Source organism: Myotis brandtii, unplaced genomic scaffold (genome assembly GCF_000412655.1).
Source record: "Myotis brandtii unplaced genomic scaffold, ASM41265v1 scaffold285, whole genome shotgun sequence".
NCBI classification, from domain to species: Eukaryota; Metazoa; Chordata; class Mammalia; order Chiroptera; family Vespertilionidae; genus Myotis; species Myotis brandtii.
Window position 1 is genome coordinate 2,743,219 of NW_005360891.1, and position 22,622 is coordinate 2,765,840.

Here is a 22,622-nt window from a genome sequence, read left to right on the forward strand (position 1 = left end):
ATACCAAGCCTCTGTCAGGGTTGTTTCAAAATGAAATGAAATAGCCTCAATAAATGGAAACTATATTCATAATTAATATACAGGATAATTGATGTAGATTTTAATGAAAATTTTATGTACCTCCAAATCAGATCAGTAACCTTAATAACCCCTTCCTCACCATGCATAAATTTGAAGATTTCCTATAAAGAGCAGAGCCACCCCGAAATTATACTTAGTCCCCAAGGATCTGACTTCATCTTATCTTCTATTGCTTTTCCATTTTTCCTAGTCCTTTGAGATTGACATTTTGATGATGGTTTCCCAGGGTTCTATTTTGTTTTCTTCATAAGAAGCTGTTTGCATGTCTCTTTCTTGTTTCCACACAAGGTAACTCATGGGCAAGCATGGCTCCTCCCTTCCCAGCATCCTAGCTGCTCATTGTCTGGGAGATGAATTTAATAGGTTGATGTCCCATTCCAGGAACTTAAACTCTGAATTCCTCTGTGATGTTTCATGTTTCAGTGCTTGAAATCTAAAAACTCCTATAGACACTCTCAATTATTTAGGAATATCAATATAGTCAGTAAAAAATTCATGACATGATATCACGTATTAGTATATATTCATATTCACAGGTCATGTTTTGATTTTCAAAAAACCACACAACACTTCAAAGAAGTTATAGAGAAATTGCATATATTTACATTTTAAGTCAAAGAAAAGCTACTGAAAGCTATTGGGAACTAAAATATTTAATAAGAGCATATGTCAAAAAATAAGTCAAGTAGGTTTATCCCTTCAAAATGTATCTTGCACAAGAATAAAATTAGCATAAGCCCAATAAGTTTTGAATTTATACAAAAAATGCTGATTTAAAGAATCTTGAAAATAACTATGCTGAGAAAAAAACTGTAGAAGGAATATAAATTTTTCAGAGGAAAAATCCCATTACCTTTAACTAAGTAAGTTTCTTAGGAGACAAAGCCTTAAGTTCTATTATTTCTTTCACTTTTTGGATCTGATCATTCTTTTACTTTGTTGAAAAATCAAGAGGTTATAAATAGTTAGACAATAATAAGTCACCAGTGATCCTGTTCCCACTCAATTTCTATGTCTCTGTTTTTACACTTTGTGTTTCTTTATGTAAACACACATAACACATATGTTCTTATTTTCTTCCCTTTTCCCCACAAAACATATACACAAAACAGTATCATGTATTCTGTTCTGAAATTTTCTTTTTATCACTTTAGCATCCCCATATCAATACGTGGTATGTATCTTTTTTATTCTTTGAGAGGGGCCTGGTGTTCAATGTTGGGCTTCGTTTAAGAGCCCACAGTTATTGGACACAGGTAGCTTTCAGGTTTCTGCTAGTACACAAAACGCTGTGATGAATAGCCTTGTTTACAAATGTTTTTTCTTACAGAGGCAACTGTTAGTTATATTACCAGAGTAGAAACACTGACCAAAGGTAAATGCCTCTATAACTTTGGTAGCTATTGCCAGATTCCCTCTGTGGGTTACATAGTTTTGTCCTTCAAGCAGCAACGTGTAAATGTTCCTGTTTCCCTACAGCCTTGCCAACAAAGCAATTGTTCAGTTAGTTCTTGACTTTTGCTAATCTGATGGGAATATATCTGAGAACTGTGTGTTCATGTCCTTTGCCTTCCATGCATGCAGGTTTTAACACAGAAACAGTGAGCATTTATTCCTTTATAAAGCAGAAGCATGGAATAGTGGCACACCCCTATAGCATCTATCTCTACATTTCGGTTTATGAAAGTGGGATGAGGTACTCACTGTTCCAATACCAGCCAAATCAGGAACTGAAATTGCTGTTAGAGGTTTGGGATCATAAACATGGAAAATAGTTGTCTTTAAAAACCTATCAATTTTTTCTTTAGATCCAATGGTATCTTGAAATAATTTGCCTTGTTGAGTCCTTTCAGTGCCCAGGGAGAGGATATATCACATATTGAACTGACAACAATTGCTTATTTTTAACGAATTGGGACAAATTATTTCCTAGTTTTAGTGACTCTCGGTCAAAAGACTTACTTGAGCAAGGCTCCCCGTCAATGCGGTATCCCGCCCTTCCAAATCCAGCCACGACGTTATTTTGTAAGACTGTATTGGTCCCTCTATTTATCTAGTGTAATGACAAAGAAAATGCTTTGGGTCAGTCTCTTCCACAATTAGGCAATGAGAGCCAGTAGGCAACACACAGGATATTTAATTATGACTACACTTTCAGGAGGAAAATTTAATTCAGTATTCACTCCATTCAAACTTACATTACAAATGAACTATTGATATTACCTTCGGTCAGTGGTTCTCAACCTTCCTAATGCCACAACCCTTTAATACAGTTCCTCATGTTGTGGTGACCCCCAACCATAAAATTATTTTCGTTGCTACTTCATAACTGTAACTTTGCTACTGTTATGAATCGTAATGTAAATATCTGATATTCTGGATGTATTTTCATTGTTACAAATTGAACATAATTAAAGCATAGTGATTAATCACAAAAACAATATGTAATTATATATTCAATATGTGTTTTCTGATGGTCTTAGGCGACCCCTGTGAAAGGGTTGTTTGACCCCCAAAGGGGTCGCGACCCACAGGTTGAGGACCACTGCCTTAGGTTCTTAGTGTAAAACCATCACTAGACTTCTCAGAAAAGTACACTAAAGAGATTATTTATTATATTTTTATACCTTAGACTTCTTAGGAAAATGCATTAAAGGGATTATTTTTTTATTTCAGTCACAAAATCCACTGGATGTGGTTCAATATTTATAAGATAGACTAAATTACAGTATTATAGCAAGGTTACAAATATTTTGTCACTCTTTTTGGTTATATTCTGTTACCAATTTGATTTATTTAAAACAAGACAACCAAGGCAATTACAATGGACTATAAGATTCAATAGAGGCATTCAATACTTTAAATAAAATCTGCTATACTAAAAAACTGGGTAGCACGAGTATTAAGTAATGACTAAGCAATTTTATGAGTCAAGTCAAAGTGGTAGAAAATGAAAAGTACAAAGTACAGAAGGTCTAGTTCTTGTCTATAATGTCAGCAAAACGTTTAAAACCTCGATTATTTAAAGCACACTAAACACCCTATTTTTAAAGATTATGATAAAATAGTCAAATGGTATTCATAAAAGTAAGTACATTTTATTTAAAAAGATACAGATAACTTTAAAGAATAGGAATTAACATTTTATTACATTCAAACATTTATAAATAGATGAAAGAGAACATTATTACCTCATAAATATATAATAAGTTCCAGGTTTCACATTTTACTGTAAGGTGATATTAATAGTTGCACAAAATCAAAGCCCAATCCTTATCCCATCTTTCAAAGAGAGCTATTTGTAATTCTTTTTTGTTCCTATGGCTTAGGTGACTAAAATAAAAACAAGAGGAAGCCATATTTCCTCTAGATCCTTTCTCTGTACTGTTTTCATTTACAATATCATTCTGCATCTAAATAAAGACCAATAGTAATGGAAGAAATTTCATGGGAATCAAGAAGGGTCCAATAGTAATGTTAGATAAGAGTAAACAACCTTGCATATAGAATAAAAAACCATAGATGAGAAAAGGGTTGCAGAGATTCTATAGGCTGTTATTATAATTTTCCATTTGGAAGGAAACTAAATCCAGAGTCAAGTAGTAATATGTGCAAGGCACTCAGTCAGTGAGCAGCACAGAGACCCTGTACTGTAACCTGAGAGCGATAATTAATGTTAGAGAAGCAATAAATAAGAGAACTATTTAAACCAGTGGGCATCAGCACAAAGAAAAATCCAATGGCTGTTAGAGCTCACATTATCTTTTAAGAAAGTTCATTCAGTCCTTTAATTAGTTCATTTTACTAATTCACCAATCTTTAAGGAAGAAAGAGTTTTCAATAATATTTTGAGATTTATAATTTCTACAGAAATTAAAATCTTCAATAAGGAAGTTATAATTTTGTATAATGATAAGTTTGTTTGCATTACCTCAATTGCTGCATGCCAGAGAGTTGAACTTAAATCTTTTCTGTTCTGATAGGTTCCCGGCCAAACCGAAAGTGCAACCAAGTTTCCTCGGACTCTGTTGGCATCCCCCCATATTCTTATGCCTGGAAAAAATAAATCCCCCCAATACATATACATTTGTAATAAGTATTATGGGGGATGTCTATGGGGAAAATTAGTTTTCTAGTTTAAGCCTGATAATTGAATCCCTTAGATTTAAATTGAGCCCTCTGAACTCTGATAGTGAAACTCTACCTCTTTAATAGACTACCTGAATTAGGATCTTCTGGGTGCTTGTTAAATATGCGGGTTCACAGGTTCCACCTCAGGATTTAACAAACACATAAATAATTATGTATATATTTTAAAAGTTTGTATTATATTCTTTAATGACATTCAAGAAATAATAACCCCCTAAAATCAAATATAATTTTTATCAAATAACCCTTACTAGTGAATAAGCTTTTTGATTGACATCTGAGGAGTATTTTAAAAGTCATAGTAATTTAAACTATTGGTATTAGATAACTCTCATAAGATTGGGGTTTGGTAAATAATTCCTCTTGAGCTCTACTATCCACCATGGTATCCATAGCCACATGTGACTACTTACATGTAAAGTAAGTATGATTAAATTAAGTACAATTAAAATAAAAAATCCAGTTCCTCAGTCACACTAGTCACATTTCAAGTGCTCAATGGCCACATGTGCTTTAGAAATTACCATAATAGCCCAGATATCAACCATTTCCATTCTTGAAGAAAGATCAGCTGGACAGCATGGCCCTAGAGCTTACAGATAAGACTGTCTCAGAAAGATAAGTTATTTGGACCAAAATATTATTCTCTTACCTTCCCCCACTGTAAAGTGAATGATGTTATCATCTATGTCCAATCCATCTGTCCCAAACACACCGATTGCTGGGGAAAAGCCATGGTGAAAAGCACAGCCTCGAATGTAAGATGAGCCACGTTCTTGAATCTATAAAACATTAGGATTCAGTGAATATTTAAAAAATAAAATGAAAATATATTTAAAGGAAAAATTCGAAGTAGGTGATTTTCAGGAAACACACCTTGATAAATAAAATACTCAATTTATATTCCATAAAAAGAGATGATTTCCCAGCAGGTGTTTTAATCCTGGGAAATTTCCACATATATTATGATTAAATAAAGCAAAAAATAAAGTATGCTTATTTTAAATGCAGGTAAAGAATTCTCACTTTGCTATGCATTTATATTTCTATCATTACCTATAAAATGCTAAGGTACTAAAATTTATTTTTTCAAAATAGTTAGTTTACTATATGATTAACAGGGATTTTCTTTTTCTTCAAAATTTGATATTCTAGGCAAGAGGTTATGACTCAACTGTCTATTGGAACCAGTCAATGAGTAGGTTAGGGGTTTCAATTTCAAACCTACAAGATTACTTTTTATTTCCATAAGAAATAAGTTCTCATTTTTCTTAAATCACCAGCCCTCACAGAATATTTATTTTCCCACTTTGACAGAGACATGGGTATACAGACATAGGTATTTTTCATTTGAAATTTAAGCAATATTCACTTTGTTTAATAGAAACTGGAAATATGTTTGGTTATTTCAAAATAAAGTGAAGGTGTTAGGTACTATTATAGATGGTCAATCCTTTCACCTTCTCTTCTCTTTTTTTTAATTTTTATTTAACTTACCCTAAATAAATGCATGAAATGGGTAGAATGAAATGCACTATGAGTCTAAAACAGTTCACGGGGAATACATCTAAGAAAGTTGTATTATATTATATCATAGTCTTAGTAATCATAAGCTATGTCTATTTAATAAAGATAAATGAAAATCAAATCAAAATCAAAATATTTTACTTTGGATATATGCAAAAATTCAACATAAAGTACAAACCTGTCCTAGGTTAAGAAATGTGACAGCATATCGTGGGTCCGTGCTGTCCCTGAAGCCTTCCTGGCCACTGTGATAAAATTCCACATCACTTATCCTTGCATTTCCTGTGGGAAGGGGGCAGTTAAATTCATTTTTTCTTGAAAAAAAATATAAAACATTTTTAAAAAATCTACAAAAGCTGTAATTTTTCCCATTACAAACTTGTTTTCAACTCTTTCATGGAAATCTCATTAGTTTTTCATTGCTCCTTTAATCTAAATGAGGCAGTATTTCTGAACTTTTTTTTTCATTACACCCCAGAGCTTTCTTAGGCATTTTTTTCCTAATAGCTTCCCCTCCCCATGAAGTTTTAATAACACAGATATACTATGTATCTGTTAATGTATGGTGGCCCTTTGGGGGACTACAAACCATTGCGATAACTAAGGGTATTTTTATCCCTCAAGAACCAACTTCACCCCTTGGTGGTGATATTGTCCCTGTTAGAATACGTGACATAAGGCATGAGATATAATTCACGTGACATTTCCATTTTGATGTTCTAAAGAGCCTTTACGGGCATTATCTTTACATAACCTCTCTAGAATATGCACTGCCAACTATCTGCTCATCAGTTTATCATAAGTACCACTGAGCTGACAAAAGCCAATTTCATAGATTAGTAATAACAGCAAAAACAGCCCATGAGGGATTGCTCTGTGCCAACGCTGTACTAACTGCTGGCAGTGGGTGGTTTAATTCTCATACAACATCCTATGAGTTAGGAACTTTTATTACTCCTATCTTTTATGGAAGAAAACTGAGGCACAGAGATCCATGGCTGGTAAGAAACCAGTAAGATATAGTCCTTGCTTCAAAACTGATATTTAATAAAATGCATTAGAGAGGAGTTATTTTGCACGAGAAGGAAAAAACTGGTATAGTGGGGAACATAAGGTTAATATAATAAAGACAGAGAAGAAATGGTTATCACAGACCATGTGGGCCTACAAAGCCATTGCTGTGTTTTCTTTATTTACATCACAAAACAATAGGAGCTAGGAAAGGTTGTCATGGGAATAGGGCCCATCTTGGGACTTTAAGTGAGACAGACATGGATTACTAGAGCAATTTACCCCTCTAATCATCTATTTCTTTATCTTTATCTTGAAAAGAGGGACAACATTGTAATAACTATGTACGATGTCAGGTGAGTACTAGACTTCTTAGGTGAATCACTTAGTAAGTTATATAAATGCCTGTACTGTGCTGTACACCTGTAATTGCAAAATAAAAAAATTAAAAGGGAGGCAATATTTATGCCATAGTATGATGGGTATTAAATGAGATAATATGTGCAAATGCTTAGCCCAATGCCTGAAATCTTGTATCATGTCACTAATAAAAAACAAAACAGTGAAATAAGCCAGTCAGAGAAAGATAAATATCACATGATCTCACTCATTTGTGGAATATAATGAACAACATAAACTGATGAACAAAAACAGATCCAGAGACACAGAAGCATTGATCAGACCGTCAAATCTCAGAGGGAAGGTAGCGGGGTGGGGATAAGGGGTAGAGATCAACCAAAGGACTTGTATGCATGCAAATGAGCCTAACCAATGAACACAGACACCAAGGGGGTGAGGGCATGAGTGGGGGGGTGGGGGGATAAGGACACATATGTAATTCCTTAATCAATAAAGAAAAAAATTCATATTGAAAAAAACAAACAAAACAAAACAAAACAAATAAAAACGTGTCACCTTTGGAGTTAACAAGGGGAAAGAATCAAGCATATTTCTTACATTTCCTATATAAACTGTCCCTCAAGGTAGTCAAATAATTGTTTGGAGGAGTTTCTCTTTGTAGAGGTATTCTAGATTATAAATGAGGGAACAGTATAATTAAAATATCACCATTTTAAACCTCAGTAGTTTAATCCAGGCAATGGTCATGAATGGCTGCTAACATCTCAAAAGGAGAAACAGTTATACATGATGTGCCTACTAATGAAAAATTATACCATCAACTATGAAGAGTTCTTGCATAAAAACTGATTCTGTATCTGATCAGTTTTCTAGTTCTAACCTACACATGCATAAAAAATATAAGTGAGACAGAAACAACTTAAATTCTAGGAATGCAATCCCTAAATCCCAGAATGTTGGAAACACTATAGGACAAATGACCCATTTCCTTTTATCAATAAAATGCAAGGAAAAAGAAATGAATCAGAGACATTTAAGATTTATAACCAATTGCAACATGGATCTTATTTAGATCCTGATTTGAATAAAGAGAGCGCAGAGGAAGGAGGAAAGGGAAGAAAAGGAAGGGATGGGAAAGATAGGGAAGAGAAGGGAAAAAGGAAGGAAGGAAGGAAGGAAGGAAGGAAGGAAGGAAGGAAGGAAGGAAGGAAAATGATGAATAAATTGGAAGAATTTGAACAATCACTTGATGATAAGGAACTATTATCATTTTTAAGTCTGATACCTACAGATATTTTTAAAAAGTCTTAGAGTTATATTCTGAAATGTTTCTAGATTAAATAATATGTGGCTGCTTCATTCACAATAGTGAAAATAAGAAAACAACCTGAGTGTCCATCAGCAGATAAATAGGACAAGGAAGATGAGGTATATGTAAACAACAGAATATTATTCAGCTACGAAAAAGCGGGAACTCTCCAATTGCAACAATGTGGATGTATCTTGAAGGCATTACAGTGAAATAAGTCAGACAGAGAAATACAAATACTATATGGTATCACTTACATGTGGAATCTAAAAAAAAAGCTGAACTTGTAAAAACAGAATAGAATAGTGGTTACCAAGGGCTGACGGGGGGGAGAAAGTGGGGGAGATGGTTAAGGACATAAACTTACAACTAGAAGATAAATAAGTCCTAGAGATCTAACGGACAGCATAGCGATTATAGACAATCTATATATATAAAAGCCTAAGCGACCAGTTGACCAGTAGCTATGACGCGTATGACGTGCACTGACCACCAGGGAGCAGATGCTCAACTCCAGAGCAAAAACCACAGGCCTGAAAACATGGAATAGTCTGATGAATCTCAGAGGGAAGGGGGAAGAGGGAAGGGTGGGAAGAGATTAATCAAAGACCTTATATGCATACTAGAGGCCCAGTGCAGATTCGTGTACAGGTGGGGGGTCCCTCAACCTGGCCTGTGCCCTCTCACAATTTGGGACCACTTGAGGGATGTCGGAGGGCTGGTTTTGGCCCGATCCCTGAAGGCCAAGTCAAGAGATCCCATCTAGTACTATATTATAAACTTCAAAGTTACTAAGAGACTAGATCTTAATTGTTCTCACCACACAAAAAAGGAATAATTATGTGATGTGATAGAGGTGCTAGTTAACACTCTGATGGTAATCATATTGCAATATATAAGTGTATCAAATCAATACATTGTACACCTTAAACTTACACAATATTATATGTTAATTACATCTCAATAAAAAAAAATGTGGCTGCTTCAAAATAATCCAGTGGCTTAAATAGCGTGGGAGGGCATATAGATGACACAAGATTGGGGAAAGCTGATAATTGTGGTAGCTGGTAATGGGATTCATTACACTATTTTCTCTATTTTTAGTATGTTTTGAAATTTTCCTTAGAAAATAACAGATCTGTTGTGCTTGTTATAAAATGATTTTTGATTGGGTGAGAACCTGGACAAGCTATTATCTAAGGTCATTGTTAATTTGATAATTCTTACTGTCTGAAGTAAAATAAGTGGAATAATGTTGGGGATTTGGTATGAGAAGGTAGCACATGGGCTATATAATCCCACTCAAAGCTTTATTTTTCCAAGTATCAAAAACAAGACACCAGGCCCAAAGCGGAGTCACTTATGCTAAGTCACACAACAACAAACTGAAATTTAACTTAACTACAGTTTTGGCTCTTCCAGAAATGGAATCTTAAATCAGTGAATCAGGAATGGCCCAATCAGCATCAGGGGTAATGTGCCTGATAAACCCTTGCCATCCCCTACAGAGAAAGTAACCTTTATTTATTGTTTAAAGTGTTACAAATAGTAGTACATATATCTCCTTTTTTCCCCACTGACCTCCCCTCGGCCTCCCTCACCCCCTGGCACATGCCCTCACCCCCCTAGTATCTGTGTCCATTGGTTATGCTTATATGCAGGCCTTGCACTAACCAATTTTTTTTTTACTGAGTATAACTTCCTTGTTCCCTTCTGCCTATAAATTCTTTCCTTGTGTACGGTTCTTCAGAGCTCCATTTGACCTGCTATACTGGATGCTGCCTGATGCATGAATTATTAGATAAGGCCAGTAAGATCTTTAAAACGTACTCAGTTGAATTTTGTTTCTTAGCACAGGAGATCCTATAAAGACATGAGAATTACTGAAGATCTGACTACACATAGAAAAGACTGGGCTATATTTCATCTAGAAAAAGAAACTGAATTTGTACCAACCTTTAAAAGTCATCATATTTTCAGTGAATGAGCTGATCAGGACACGTGCACCAAATGATTCCTGGAACCAACCTGGGTAGTCTTCACCAAGTATTTTGATGTTCCTGCTCAGTATCCCAACATCAGCTGCTAATGTGTAGCTCTGACGTGTTCCAGGAACTTGGTATCTTTCACCTGCAACAGGACAGCTAGGTTATTACCAATGCTGAGAAATTCCCATCTTCATTAGTTTATTTGCTGCTGTTCATAGACATAGCTTTCGAATATGCCAAAAGTTAACACAAATGCGTAAATTGATTAACATTTTATACTTAACACACATAGATGGCAGACTGAAATTATGATAGCTTTTCAATAAAACAAAATGTAATCAAAAGTATTTCTTTTATATAAAAAGATTATCATAATCAGCAACGAAGTTATTGCTTCTTAGGAAGTTTGCAATCACTTTATACACATATACACTGTTGTAAGGCAAGTTGAGAAGCTGCTTGAAATTCTAATAGATGAGGAAGTGAGGTAGAGAAGTAAAAGCATTTGCCCAAGGCTGTGTGGAGAATCAGCAATACATTGATATTACCTCTCCTGACCCCCAAACCTTGGTTTGTTCCACATTTCCTGGGCATACTAGTATTTTGTATCAATCACAATTCTTTGTAAATACTAGTAGCATAGCAAACATAGTGTGTACACTTGCATCTTAATGATCTAGAAAACATAACCTAAATTCCATTCTACATTTCTAGAAATGTTAGTCAAAACTTTAAGACAGGCAGGTACATTTCAAACAGAGAGAAATGTTTGGTAGTTTAAAGGAAAAACTCAAAGACTATATAATGTCAAACTTCCAAAACTTTTTGTTTGACGATCAAAATGTTCTTCAACGAAAACTTTTCTTTTTGATTTAAAGGAAAATAGGTGATACAGAATGATAGACACATATGCTTCTATTAAAATACTGCTTTAAAATGTTCTCTTAAGTTTCTTTTTCACGCAGGCCACATATCCACAGCCTCTCACACCGCCTTACAGCTGGAGTTCTCGCGAACACCAGAGCATCTAAGTGGTTTTCTGACATCCTCCTCCTGTCTGCTTCCACGTCCTGGAATTCCGAGGACGGAAGCAGGTCAAATGGGGGAAGGGTGGGTCCTGGGAAGGCCCTGACCCTACAGGCTGAGATTTGGTCTTCAGTTGATTCTGAGAAATTCCTTCTTTCCTGGAGAATTACAGTTTACCATTTGGCTGTAGTTTGTTTAAATGCAGTTTCAACTGAGGAATGTGCCAATGAAACCAATCAGGACAAAGATGCTCTCGGATCAAGGGTTTTCAAATGTTAGTGTGCCTGAGAGTCACCTAGAAGCCTGCTTAAACAGAAAGTGACACCTTACCCCACAGAATGAGAGAATGCAGTGCAGTAGATCTTTGCTGTATATCTGCTAAGTGAAAGAATGGCTACCGCAGGGATTCTTCCTAGCCAGCATGTAAACAGTAGCACCCCTTGGGGACCAGTGCCAGTCTGCGTGAAATGCTCTTCTAAAATAATTGTGAGACGTTTCATGTAATAATTGTAATTACAGAGGAAAGCACTAAAATGTGACGACTTTAAGACATTTTTAATTACATATCTATTTGGTTAAAGAACCACCACTTACCAAGGTGAGTGTAGGAAAGGGGCTTATTGAGAATGAGAATTTTGTGACCATGCAGGATTTTAGCGATGCTTCTGGTTTCTGTCTGGTGGATATCATAACCCGTGGTTGTTATCACAATCTCTTCTCCCTCCTTAGGAAAAATCAAGTGCCAAATACAAGAACAATTTTAAAAATAGGTTTATTTTTCTTAATAACTACTCAAAATTCTAATTTATTTATATCTGAGTAGAATCAGGGTATTGTCACAGAAAAAAATACCTATATATTTAGATGTCTAAAATAAATATGCTTCTCTTTGATATTATGAATTCTAAATTTTGAGTTATCTTAGAATTTTCTTACATTTGATTCAGTCATTTGATAAAATCAGGCTATACATTTAAAAAATTAAATAAATAAATCATATTTTTATTAAAAAGCTGATGAGAACAATACTCTTTAAGACTTAAAAATTTTTTCCGAGGATTTTAAAACTTAGTTAACTATCATTTGAATTCCTGAAAGGTAGGAGGAAGATGAATCTTAAAGAGCAAGAAAACCAAGTCTTAGAATCTGTATTTGTATACGACAAGCTCCTTCTTGTTATCCAAATCTCTGCTCAAATGTACCTGTAGGGAACCCCTGTAGCAAAAGACAGATTAACAAGAGAAAAGCATCTAAATTTATTTAACCTAAGTTTTATGGGACACGGGAGCCTTCATAAGGGTGAAGATCTGAAGAAATTGTTATCCCTGAGTGTTTCTATGCTAGGTTTCATGACGAGGGACAGTAGTGGGAAAATGTGACAGGGTATGAGTTCAGTGCAATAAACTAGGAGAACTAGCAAGGTTCATTCCAATTCTTCTTTGTGTCCCTTTGTCTCCAGAGATAAGGATGGTCTTTTCCTCTGGGTACAGGGAGGGCACCTCACACATGAAGGTTTATGATCTGTTTCAGGGGAAAGTAGAAAGTCCTTCCAGCACAGGCTCTTTCTCAAATTCCTTCATCTTAAAATATTTAAGGTTTTGGGACAGCATGTCTTGAATTTAATATTTTTGAGTAGCATGTCTTGAACCCCATCTTACCCTTGACAGATGCTTTCTCTGGCCACCCTATTTAATGTTATCTGCCACCCTCTACTAAGGTAGTCTGTCTCACAATACCTGTTTTATTTCCTTCATCATGTGAATCATAGTCTGATATTAACACATTTGTTAATGTCTGCTTCTCCCACCCCAACGTAATGTCCACTATAGTTTGACCAATTTCTTCACCACTGAATCCTTTGTCCAGAAAATGTCTGACACTTGGTTAGATATTAATTAGATAATTAATATGTAAAACATATTAATTGGGTAAATAATAAAAATATTAATTAGAGAATACGGATATTGAAATCATTTAAGTACCATCTAAAAAATAATCTCAACTCAACTATCACAAATAAGAACCTATTGTACACAGATTACAGTACCTCCCAATAAATCTTTCTATTTACCAATTTTAAACTACATTAAGAGAGCCAACCCCGTTGATGATTTGTTTTGATTTACTCAGACGAAGCCTTTCTTTGTTCTGTGACTCAGTAGAAGGGAACTGGTTGAGATCTGAGAGCTTGGAAAAGGAGTCAATCCATTTCCCTGACCTTTCAGCATTAAAAAGAGTATTTGTAAAACATGTGAGTCAATGGCCTATGCACACTTATTGTTATAGTAGAGATGGAATTGCCACCACTCATTTTACCAAACTTGCATTTAACACAGGCATTATTTGAATATCATTGGGCCTCAGGATTTGTTTTCTTTCCCAGTGGTTAACATGTAAAATAAACAAATTAGAAGAAAAGAGAGAACTAAGATAACAATAAAATGTACTTAAAACAATTTCTTGTTTCTGTTTTGCAAGAATTTGTAGTAAACAAATATTTTTACCCCAAAACTTCCACATTTCCCTTTCATAACTAATATATACAAGTTGTTCTTTACATGTTCTGAAGGACCTTTGACACCACAATTTTTAAGTGCCTGCTACCAGGTCAGCATTTTGAGTGCAAGCTAATTGCAAAATACACATTTCTCAACTGGCTAATCATGTGAGAAATAAATGTCCATGAGAATAAAGAAGAAACCTTTTTTACGTTGACCCACTGTGTGTGTTCACTTTCCACCACATAGTGTTTCCTCTACCTGCCAATCCACAGCATCCATCAGAGACAGGACTTTGGAACCTGCCTCTGCGGTTTCTGAGAGTTTAGTTTTATATATCGAACGTGGAAGTCCATGAAGGTCCAGCTCACCAAACACCCCTGCAGGAGAAAAGCACACTGCTGCTTACTCACCACACAGTACTGAGTTAGGTGCCGAAATAAAATGAAACTGTTCTTGATATATTCTAATAAGTGATTGAACATTTTAGAATGAGTGAAACCAATCGGGGTCATCTGCTCAGGGCTTTGACACTTTGATTCACTTCTAGGACTAGAACTGAATAGACATTAAGGCCAGTACACAACAATATATGAATGAAGATGCTTAGTTCAACAATATTTGAAAATATGAGGAAACTAGAATTAATTAAATTGTATTTCAATAGAAGGATGGGATAAACTGTAATATACTAATTCCATGGTGCAATATGCTATAAAAGGAAAGGGTGTTATCTGCAAGTATTTATCTGGAAAGACATCCATAACATTTAGGAAAAAAAGCACTAAAATGTGAAAAGAATTAATGCTTATAGAAAAGAAAGATTGTGAAGAAAGCCAGATTGGAGATGTATAATGGGCATATGGGGAGATTGGTTAATGTTAGTTTTATAATGAATTATATTTTGGTTTAAAATATACACATCTATATCTAATTTAATGTAACATGATTTAATTTTGAAAAATCTCTGCCACTTTTATAATCCTTTACTATAAATAAATATTTGTAAAAGCTTCTGAACCATACAATCATGAACTAATAATACTATTTTAAAGTACATTCTTAAAACTGATATGCATGATACTTTAATGTCTGGAAACACATACCTAAGACCTTTGATCCTTGATTTGGTCCTTCTGGGAAAGCCCACTCTGGAGTAGAATGATTTCCTCTGAGAACAATCTGTAATTCTCCTTTAAAAGGGTTATCTTCCCAGCCACCAATTAATCTACCTCCCTGCAGTGAAGCAGAAAATTGTCAATACTTAAAAACTGAGCAGAAAAAATTCCCCCCATAAAAAAGGAATTGGGAAGACTGGAAGCCTTGTCTAGTGAAAATGAATAAATTCTGTTATCCAAAGAGCAGTATTATAACTGGAAGTGACCTCAACTTAATCTACTCACTATGGGATAGGCAATTTAATTTCCCAAGGTCAAGTTCAATATCTATTTACTTTCAGAACTGGACCTAAAACTGGAACCTTTTAAGACCTAAACTACTGCAGTTTGAACAGATCCCACTGGGTTGTAAAATAATATGGCCTATATATAATACATCCCTCTACTTACATCCAAGCTGTGCCATTTATGAGCCATCATTGTTAGTAATAAAAGCTATTACTAAATGCTTGCTGATGCTATGTCAGGCATAATGTGTAAGGCTTTACCTATATTGTACCACTTAACCTTTACACTAAATCCATGAATTGGTATTATTCACACTTTATAGGTAAGAAAACTGATGCTGAAAGTAGTTGAAAAACTTTTCCAAGGTTACCCAACTATTAAACAGTGAGGCAAGGATTCAATCATAGCTTTAATTTGCCTCAAAGCTCACACATGTAACTAAAATATCACACCTTTAAAATATTAAAAGCTCAGTTTTACCAAAGAAAATCTACTATACATTTTTATTTTTTAACTAGAGGCCTGATGCACGAAATTTGTGCAAGGGGCTCGGCCTTCGCAGCCCTGGCTTCGTTTGGAATGTCATCCTTCCAGAAGGACGGTGGGAAGGTCGTTTGGCTGTCCAGTCTAATTAGCATTTTATGCTTTTATTATTATAGATGGTGTTAATAGCTTTTTGGTTAGACCATTATTTTAAATGAACAATAATAAAAGACTGCCTGGCTGGCGTGGCTCAGTGTTTGAGCATCGACCTATGAACCAGGAGGCCATGGTTTGATTGCTGGTCAGGGCACATGTACAGGTTGTGAGTTCGATCCCCAGAATGGGGCATGCAGGAGGCAGCTGATCAATGATTCTTTCTCATCATTGATGTTTCTATCTCTCTCTCCCTCTCCCTTCTTCTCTGAAATCAATAAAAATATATTTTAAAGTATATAATAATAATAATGATAAAAGACTGACAGAACAATTAGACTGATTCTAGGGGTGGGGAACCTTTTCTCTGCCAAGGGCCACTTGGGTAGTTATAACATCATTTGTGGGCCATAGAAAATTATTAACTTAAAAAATATCCTGTTATATTTGGTCAAACATTTAATTAACTCACTCCTAATGCCTTGGCAGGGCCAGACAAAATAATTTCACGGGCCGTGTACGGGCTGGGGCCAGACATTCCCACCACTGGGTTAAATGGTTACATGATCAAGACCATCTGAGGTTTCTGAGAATGAAGTGATTGTTCTAAACTACTGAAATATTTTATTAATCTGATTCTGTTTTCATAATTCCACCCACATTCAGTCATTTTAGGAAATACTTTTTGTTTTCTTTATTTTTAAAAAATGTATCTTTATTATTGAAAGTATTACAGATGTCCCATTTTCCCCCATAAATCCCCTCTGCCTTGCACCCCCCCTCCCCCTTAGTCCTTCACTGCCCTATTGTCTGTGTCAATAGGTTATGCATATATGTATATAAATTCTTTGAAAAGGCTTAAAATCTTTTAATTTTTCCTAGGACTCCTGGGCATTCTCTGTTGGTTGGATCAAGCTGTGAATTTAACTGTACCTTATAATAACACAACTATCTTTGTAGGACTGGAAATGAGAAAACCTTACACTAAAAGCAGCATGATAATCACTCCGTAAGGAATGCTTAGTCCACAATATAAAGAAGAGCAGAAATATACTAGACTTCAAGGGCAAGAGCCAGCTGTGTTTTTGTTTTTGTTTTAACCTATTGAATATGCTTTCTTATAATTTTTCAGTAAACCTCCAACATTTTAGAATTTGGTTAATAAATGATAAGACCTTTACTCTTACCTGCAGTGATATGTAGGTAGCATTCAAAACGACTTTTCTGTAAGAAGACTCTGCAGCTTCCACATTATGTTTATCTTCCAGTTCCAGAACCCCCCAAATAATGAGCCTTTCCAGTGGTGGGATATCTGTGTCTGCTACAACCCATGTTCCTATAAAACAAGACTTTAATATAAGAAATATAATCCCAAGATTATAGCCTATAGACAAACCTTCTCAGCGAGTCTTGGTTTTGAAGTGAGCAACCCTTTCCCCACACAATGACTGATTCTTGTCTCCCCAGAAAATCTATATTCTTAATACTCAGGTTTAAGTTCACATGAAACCCAGAAGGCATCTGTTATCCAGGACACAATAACAGAATCCATCGCCACATTTGCTCTTTCCTGATGTGTGCTTTATAGAGGAGGAATGCTAACTATTGTGTGGCATCTATCCCAAAGTTGCATAAATACAAGCATTTTACTTCTTTCTGTATTTACCTTCAGGGATAACCACATTTGCTCCTGGGTGAGGTATGGTATAATTATTTTCCCGAGATGATTGCCAAAAAGAATCATTTGACCATAAGCTGAAAACAAAAGAAAAATAATCCCTTAAATATTATCTCTCTGTATCTAATGACCATCTCCTGAGGGTGTAGCACTATAACAGATGATTTGAGGATGCTAGAATGCAAATTAAATAGTTTATAACTTCACTAAGTAGACAAGCTAATATGTGAAATTAGTAACATACTCAACACACATAACTGCCTATATAATTTTTTTCTCCATTGAAGAAAACATCTTTTCCACCACAATCTGAATTACTTTTTCTCCCACTAACTCCTTATTGTGATACACGAATTTTGCTGCTCAGGATGTGTCACCAAAGAGTTCTGTGATCTCAGGTAATTCACTTAAGGTCACTGGACTTCACCTATATAATAAGGGAATTGGTCTAGTAATTCAGATCTAACATTCTGCCAGTCTGAGATTCCACATAATTTCTGTAAGGTTTTTCCATTTTCTCATCAGGGTCATTGTCAGGCTCAAGTGAAGCAATGAGTGTGGAAGTGCTTTGTGACCCCCACGAGGCACTGTGCAGTGGGGGGACCCAGGAGTGACATATGGAAAGGTTCATGTCAAGTGCGACTGAAGGTAGTAAACAGAAGGCCTATGTACTTGTATGTGGCTGGTCGCTTCCTGGGAACTGGATTTCTTGATGGCGGATGTACAGGAAAGCAATCCTGGAGAACGCAGCAGTAAGCTTGGAAATTAATAATAACATCTTTCACATCAGGATCCAGGTTCCCAGACACGGGCTGGCTTTGAGGAAGGTCATTTCTCCCCGACACTAAAAGTGAAGTAAAGCAGTTTAAATTAACATGATGACCAAAGTACTCAAATGTAAGCAAAATCAAAGCTATTTGAAAATATTCTTTAGATAGTAACTTGGTACAATTCAAATGAATAGAATTTATATGGAAAAATTCTGACAAACTGCATGTTTTATTGAGAAGCATGTAGTCAAAATATCTTGAAAAATGAATATTTTACAATCTAAAAATTATTTTAAAATATTTTCAAAAAATAATTAAATAATAAAAATGAAAACAAAATATATGATGACAACTTCCATTGTACTCATTACCTCTAATTTTGTGAAATACATTTTGGGGCCACATTTAAATTAAAAATGTTTGTGTCATCTCCAAACATAAAATGTAAGTTTTTAGTTCAACGCAAGGCTTTCCCAGCATAAATTTCACCTCCAGTCCTTTCATTCAACAAACATTTCTTGAATCCTGCTATATAATTGTATAACACATTTGCTCATTAAGCAATTTTTCTCCTCCTTTAGACAAAGCGTTAGATAAAATAACCACTTCTGGCTAATGAATACATACCCAAGTAATACAGAGTACTAGTGTTTGCTTCAAGGTGCCAGTCTCCATTCTTGCTGGTATTCCAGCTCAAGGGATTTGAGGAGCCATTCCTCATATCAATAACATTAAACATATCAGGATTTTGAGTGAAGTTATGAGATATGATGACATAGTCTTCTTCCTATAGAAGTTTACAAAAAAGTGACTTGTTTTATGTGTTAATTCCCTCCCTAATATACATTAATTAAGATGACAGAATTAGCCCATATATTAGGACAAGTTTTGGTTTTAGTTTCTTTTTCATCTTGCATTTATATTTTATTAACATTTTATATGTCTATAGCAATAATGCTAACGCTGTCACTAAAGCAATAAAAGCCCCTCTCTCTCTACATATATATATGTTATGTATATATACACACACACATGCACATATATATAAATCTCAACACACATGTATACGTATGTATTTAGAAACACATGTTATTTCTATAATGTTTGTAAACATTTAAAACAATGCAACAATTCTAGGGTTCTTTTTTTTTTTTTTGGCTGTACATATGTAGTATAAGAATATGAATGAAGAAAATGAAGACACCCAATTCATGATAATGGTTACCATTAGAGGTGGAGAGTAAGGAGATCAGGGTAAGCCATAAGCCATACAGGGAACTTCCACTTCATCTAAAATGTTTATTTCTTTTAAAAATCAAATGTAAATATTCAGGGTAAATTCAATTCAGACAGAGGTGGGTGATGGACACAACAGGATTTGGACTATTTTCTAGAATTTTCTGTGTTTGATATATTTCATAATACTACTAATAAAGCCCTTGACTGGTATCTGAAACATCATAAGCATTCAATAAGTGTTAGTTATTATCATGGTAATAATAACAGGGCACAAGTATAGCACCTTGGGACTATGGCAAGAAGATTGCTTACTTCTGATTATTAAATAAGGATCCTTTTTTTTTTAACTTGTCTTAGATTTAGGGTGGGTCATGGAGGGGGTACAGGACTTTAACAGGCCAACATGTGAGACAAGAGCATTCTGGTCCAAACAATCAGAGTAAGGATGAGAATGTACCCTGTGGTTGAGTAACATTCAATCTTAATTATTAGAAGATGGATGTTATAGCTCTTTGTTTACCTTAAATCCATAGAATGTTGATGTGTATGATATGTTGGTTATGTGATCCACACCTTTAAAGTACCAGTTAATGTGCTTTGCATTTGGAATCAGAGCCATCCATCCAGACATATGAGTTAGTCTTTTCTTCCGAAAGGGAACGATGCTTGTGCCTGTAGGAGAACATAAAACAAATAGTAATCTTTACCTCTAGAAAATCCCTCCTTTTATGAACTGCAAATGTAAAATATCTGTCTATCTATGGAAGTCTCTAAAGAGGCGCCCACTCCCCAAGGGAGCAGGGAGCAGGTAGTAGGACATCCCCTAGGGCTCCCAGTATGTGATAGGGGGCAAGCTGGGCTGAGGGAACCCCCTCCCCAGTGCACAAATTTTTGTGGACCGGGCCCCTAGTGTAGTATAAGAATATGAATGAAGAAAATGAAGACACCCAATTCAGGATAATGGTTACCATCAGAGGTGGAGAGTAAGGAGATCAGGGTAAGCCATAAGCCATACAGGGAACTTCCACTTCATCTAAAATGTTTATTTCTTTTAAAAATCAAATGTAAATATTCAGGGTAAATTCAATTCAGACAGAGGTGGGTGATGGACACAACAGGATTTGGACTATTTTCTAGAATTTTCTGTGTTTGATATATTTCATAATACTAATAATAAAGCCCTTGACTGGTATCTGAAACATCATAAGCATTCAATAAATGTTAGTTATTATGGTAATAATAATAGGGCACAAGTATAGCACCTTGGGACTATGACAAGAAGATTGCTTACTTCTGATTCTTAAATAAGGACCCTTTTTTTTAACTTGTCTTAGATTTAGGGTGGGTCATGGAGGGGGTACAGGACTTTAACAGGCCAACATGTGAGACAAGAGCATTCTGGTCCAAACAATCAGAGTAAGGATGAGAATGTACCCTGTGGTTGAGTAACATTCAATCTTAATTATTAGAAGATGGATGTTATAGCTCTTTGTTTACCTTAAATCCATAGAATGTTGATGTGTATGATATGTTGGTTATGTGATCCACACCTTTAAAGTACCAGTTAATGTGCTTTGCATTTGGAATCAGAGCCATCCATCCAGACATATGAGTTAGTCTTTTCTTCCGAAAGGGAACAATGCTTGTGCCTGTAGGAGAACATAAAACAAATAGTAATCTTTACCTCTAGAAAATCCCTCCTTTTATGAACTGCAAATGTAAAATATCTGTCTATCTATGGAAGTCTCTAAAGAGGCCAGTATAGCATTTCACTATATTCCAAATGTCAATGTTTAACTGAAACATAAAATGTTTCTCACTTGGACTTTTGAACTGAGATAAAGTCTTTATTCCTTAGGGAAAGAAAAAAATTGAAACATAATGATGATGACCACTATGATAGAAATGCTAAAGTATAGTAATTCAATTCTTTAAATATCATTGATCTAAAATATAATCCCATTTCTACTCTTTTAAGAACTTGATTCTTCAGAATAATTGATTTGCAATGTATGCAAATGTGAGTTTTGATTCTTTATTAGATTCTCTTATATTTGTTGACTTAATCAAAGTCTGCATACCAAATTTGAGTGAAAAGCTTGATTTAGAACTCTTTTTAAAAAAATGTTTTTATTGATTTTAGAGAAAGAGGAAGGAGAGAGATAGGAGATAGAAACATTGATCAGCTGCCTCCTGCATGCCCCCTACTGGGGATCCAGCCCGAAACCTGGGTATGTTCCCTGACCAGGAATTGAACCTAGGACCTCTTGGTTCATGGGTTGATGCTCAACCACTGAGCAACGCTGGCTGGACAAAATTTACTTTCATTTTTTTAAAAAATATATTTTATTGATTTTTTACAGAGAGGAAGGGAGAGAGATAGAGAGTTAGAAACATCGATGAGAGAGAAACATCGATCAGCTGCCTCCTGCACATCTCCTACTGGGGATGTGCCCGCAACCCAGGTACATGCCCTTGACTGGAATCGAACCTGGGACCTTTCAGTCCGCAGGCTGACGCTCTATCCACTGAGCCAAACCAGTTTCGGTTACTTTCATTTTTGAAGTTATTTGTGTTTATCTTAATTTTCTCAGCTACAATCTTTTTCATTATGTTGATTTTAAGCATTTTGGACTAAAATATAAATTCTTTGAAGTTGATATTTTAAAAAGTAGTATCACAAAGAATAATTATCTCAAATTTATTGACAATCTGTTCTAATGTCATATGCATATTTAAATATACATCATCATGTATGAGATGGTTTGATGAGGATATATTGAGACATATGTAAAGTTATGCCAAACCTTATTTCCCACTGATCTAGTAAACTTGTTGAAGTTTTTATTTATTGATATAAGAGAGAGAGAAAAGGAGATTTTATTAACAGAATCCAAGTATATTTATTTATCCTGTTAGTGTCAACATTAACCATTTTCTTCAA

At 35.1% G+C, this 22,622-nt stretch overlaps 1 protein-coding gene across 1 annotated transcript in view; it reads right to left on the reverse strand.

Moving 5' to 3' along the window:
- Positions 1–22,622, reverse strand: part of PKHD1L1 (polycystic kidney and hepatic disease 1 (autosomal recessive)-like 1) — a gene marked incomplete at its 5' end in the record, with an annotated part of 151,153 nt that overhangs the window by 24,411 nt on the left and 104,120 nt on the right. The window contains 14 exon segments of the mRNA XM_014541975.1: positions 439–524; positions 2,044–2,134; positions 4,013–4,134; positions 4,883–5,012; positions 5,936–6,039; positions 10,394–10,567; positions 12,046–12,175; positions 14,211–14,329; positions 15,056–15,185; positions 17,179–17,327; positions 17,658–17,746; positions 18,342–18,513; positions 19,067–19,226; positions 21,176–21,327. Coding sequence (XP_014397461.1) covers positions 439–524; positions 2,044–2,134; positions 4,013–4,134; positions 4,883–5,012; positions 5,936–6,039; positions 10,394–10,567; positions 12,046–12,175; positions 14,211–14,329; positions 15,056–15,185; positions 17,179–17,327; positions 17,658–17,746; positions 18,342–18,513; positions 19,067–19,226; positions 21,176–21,327 — 1,808 coding nt within the window.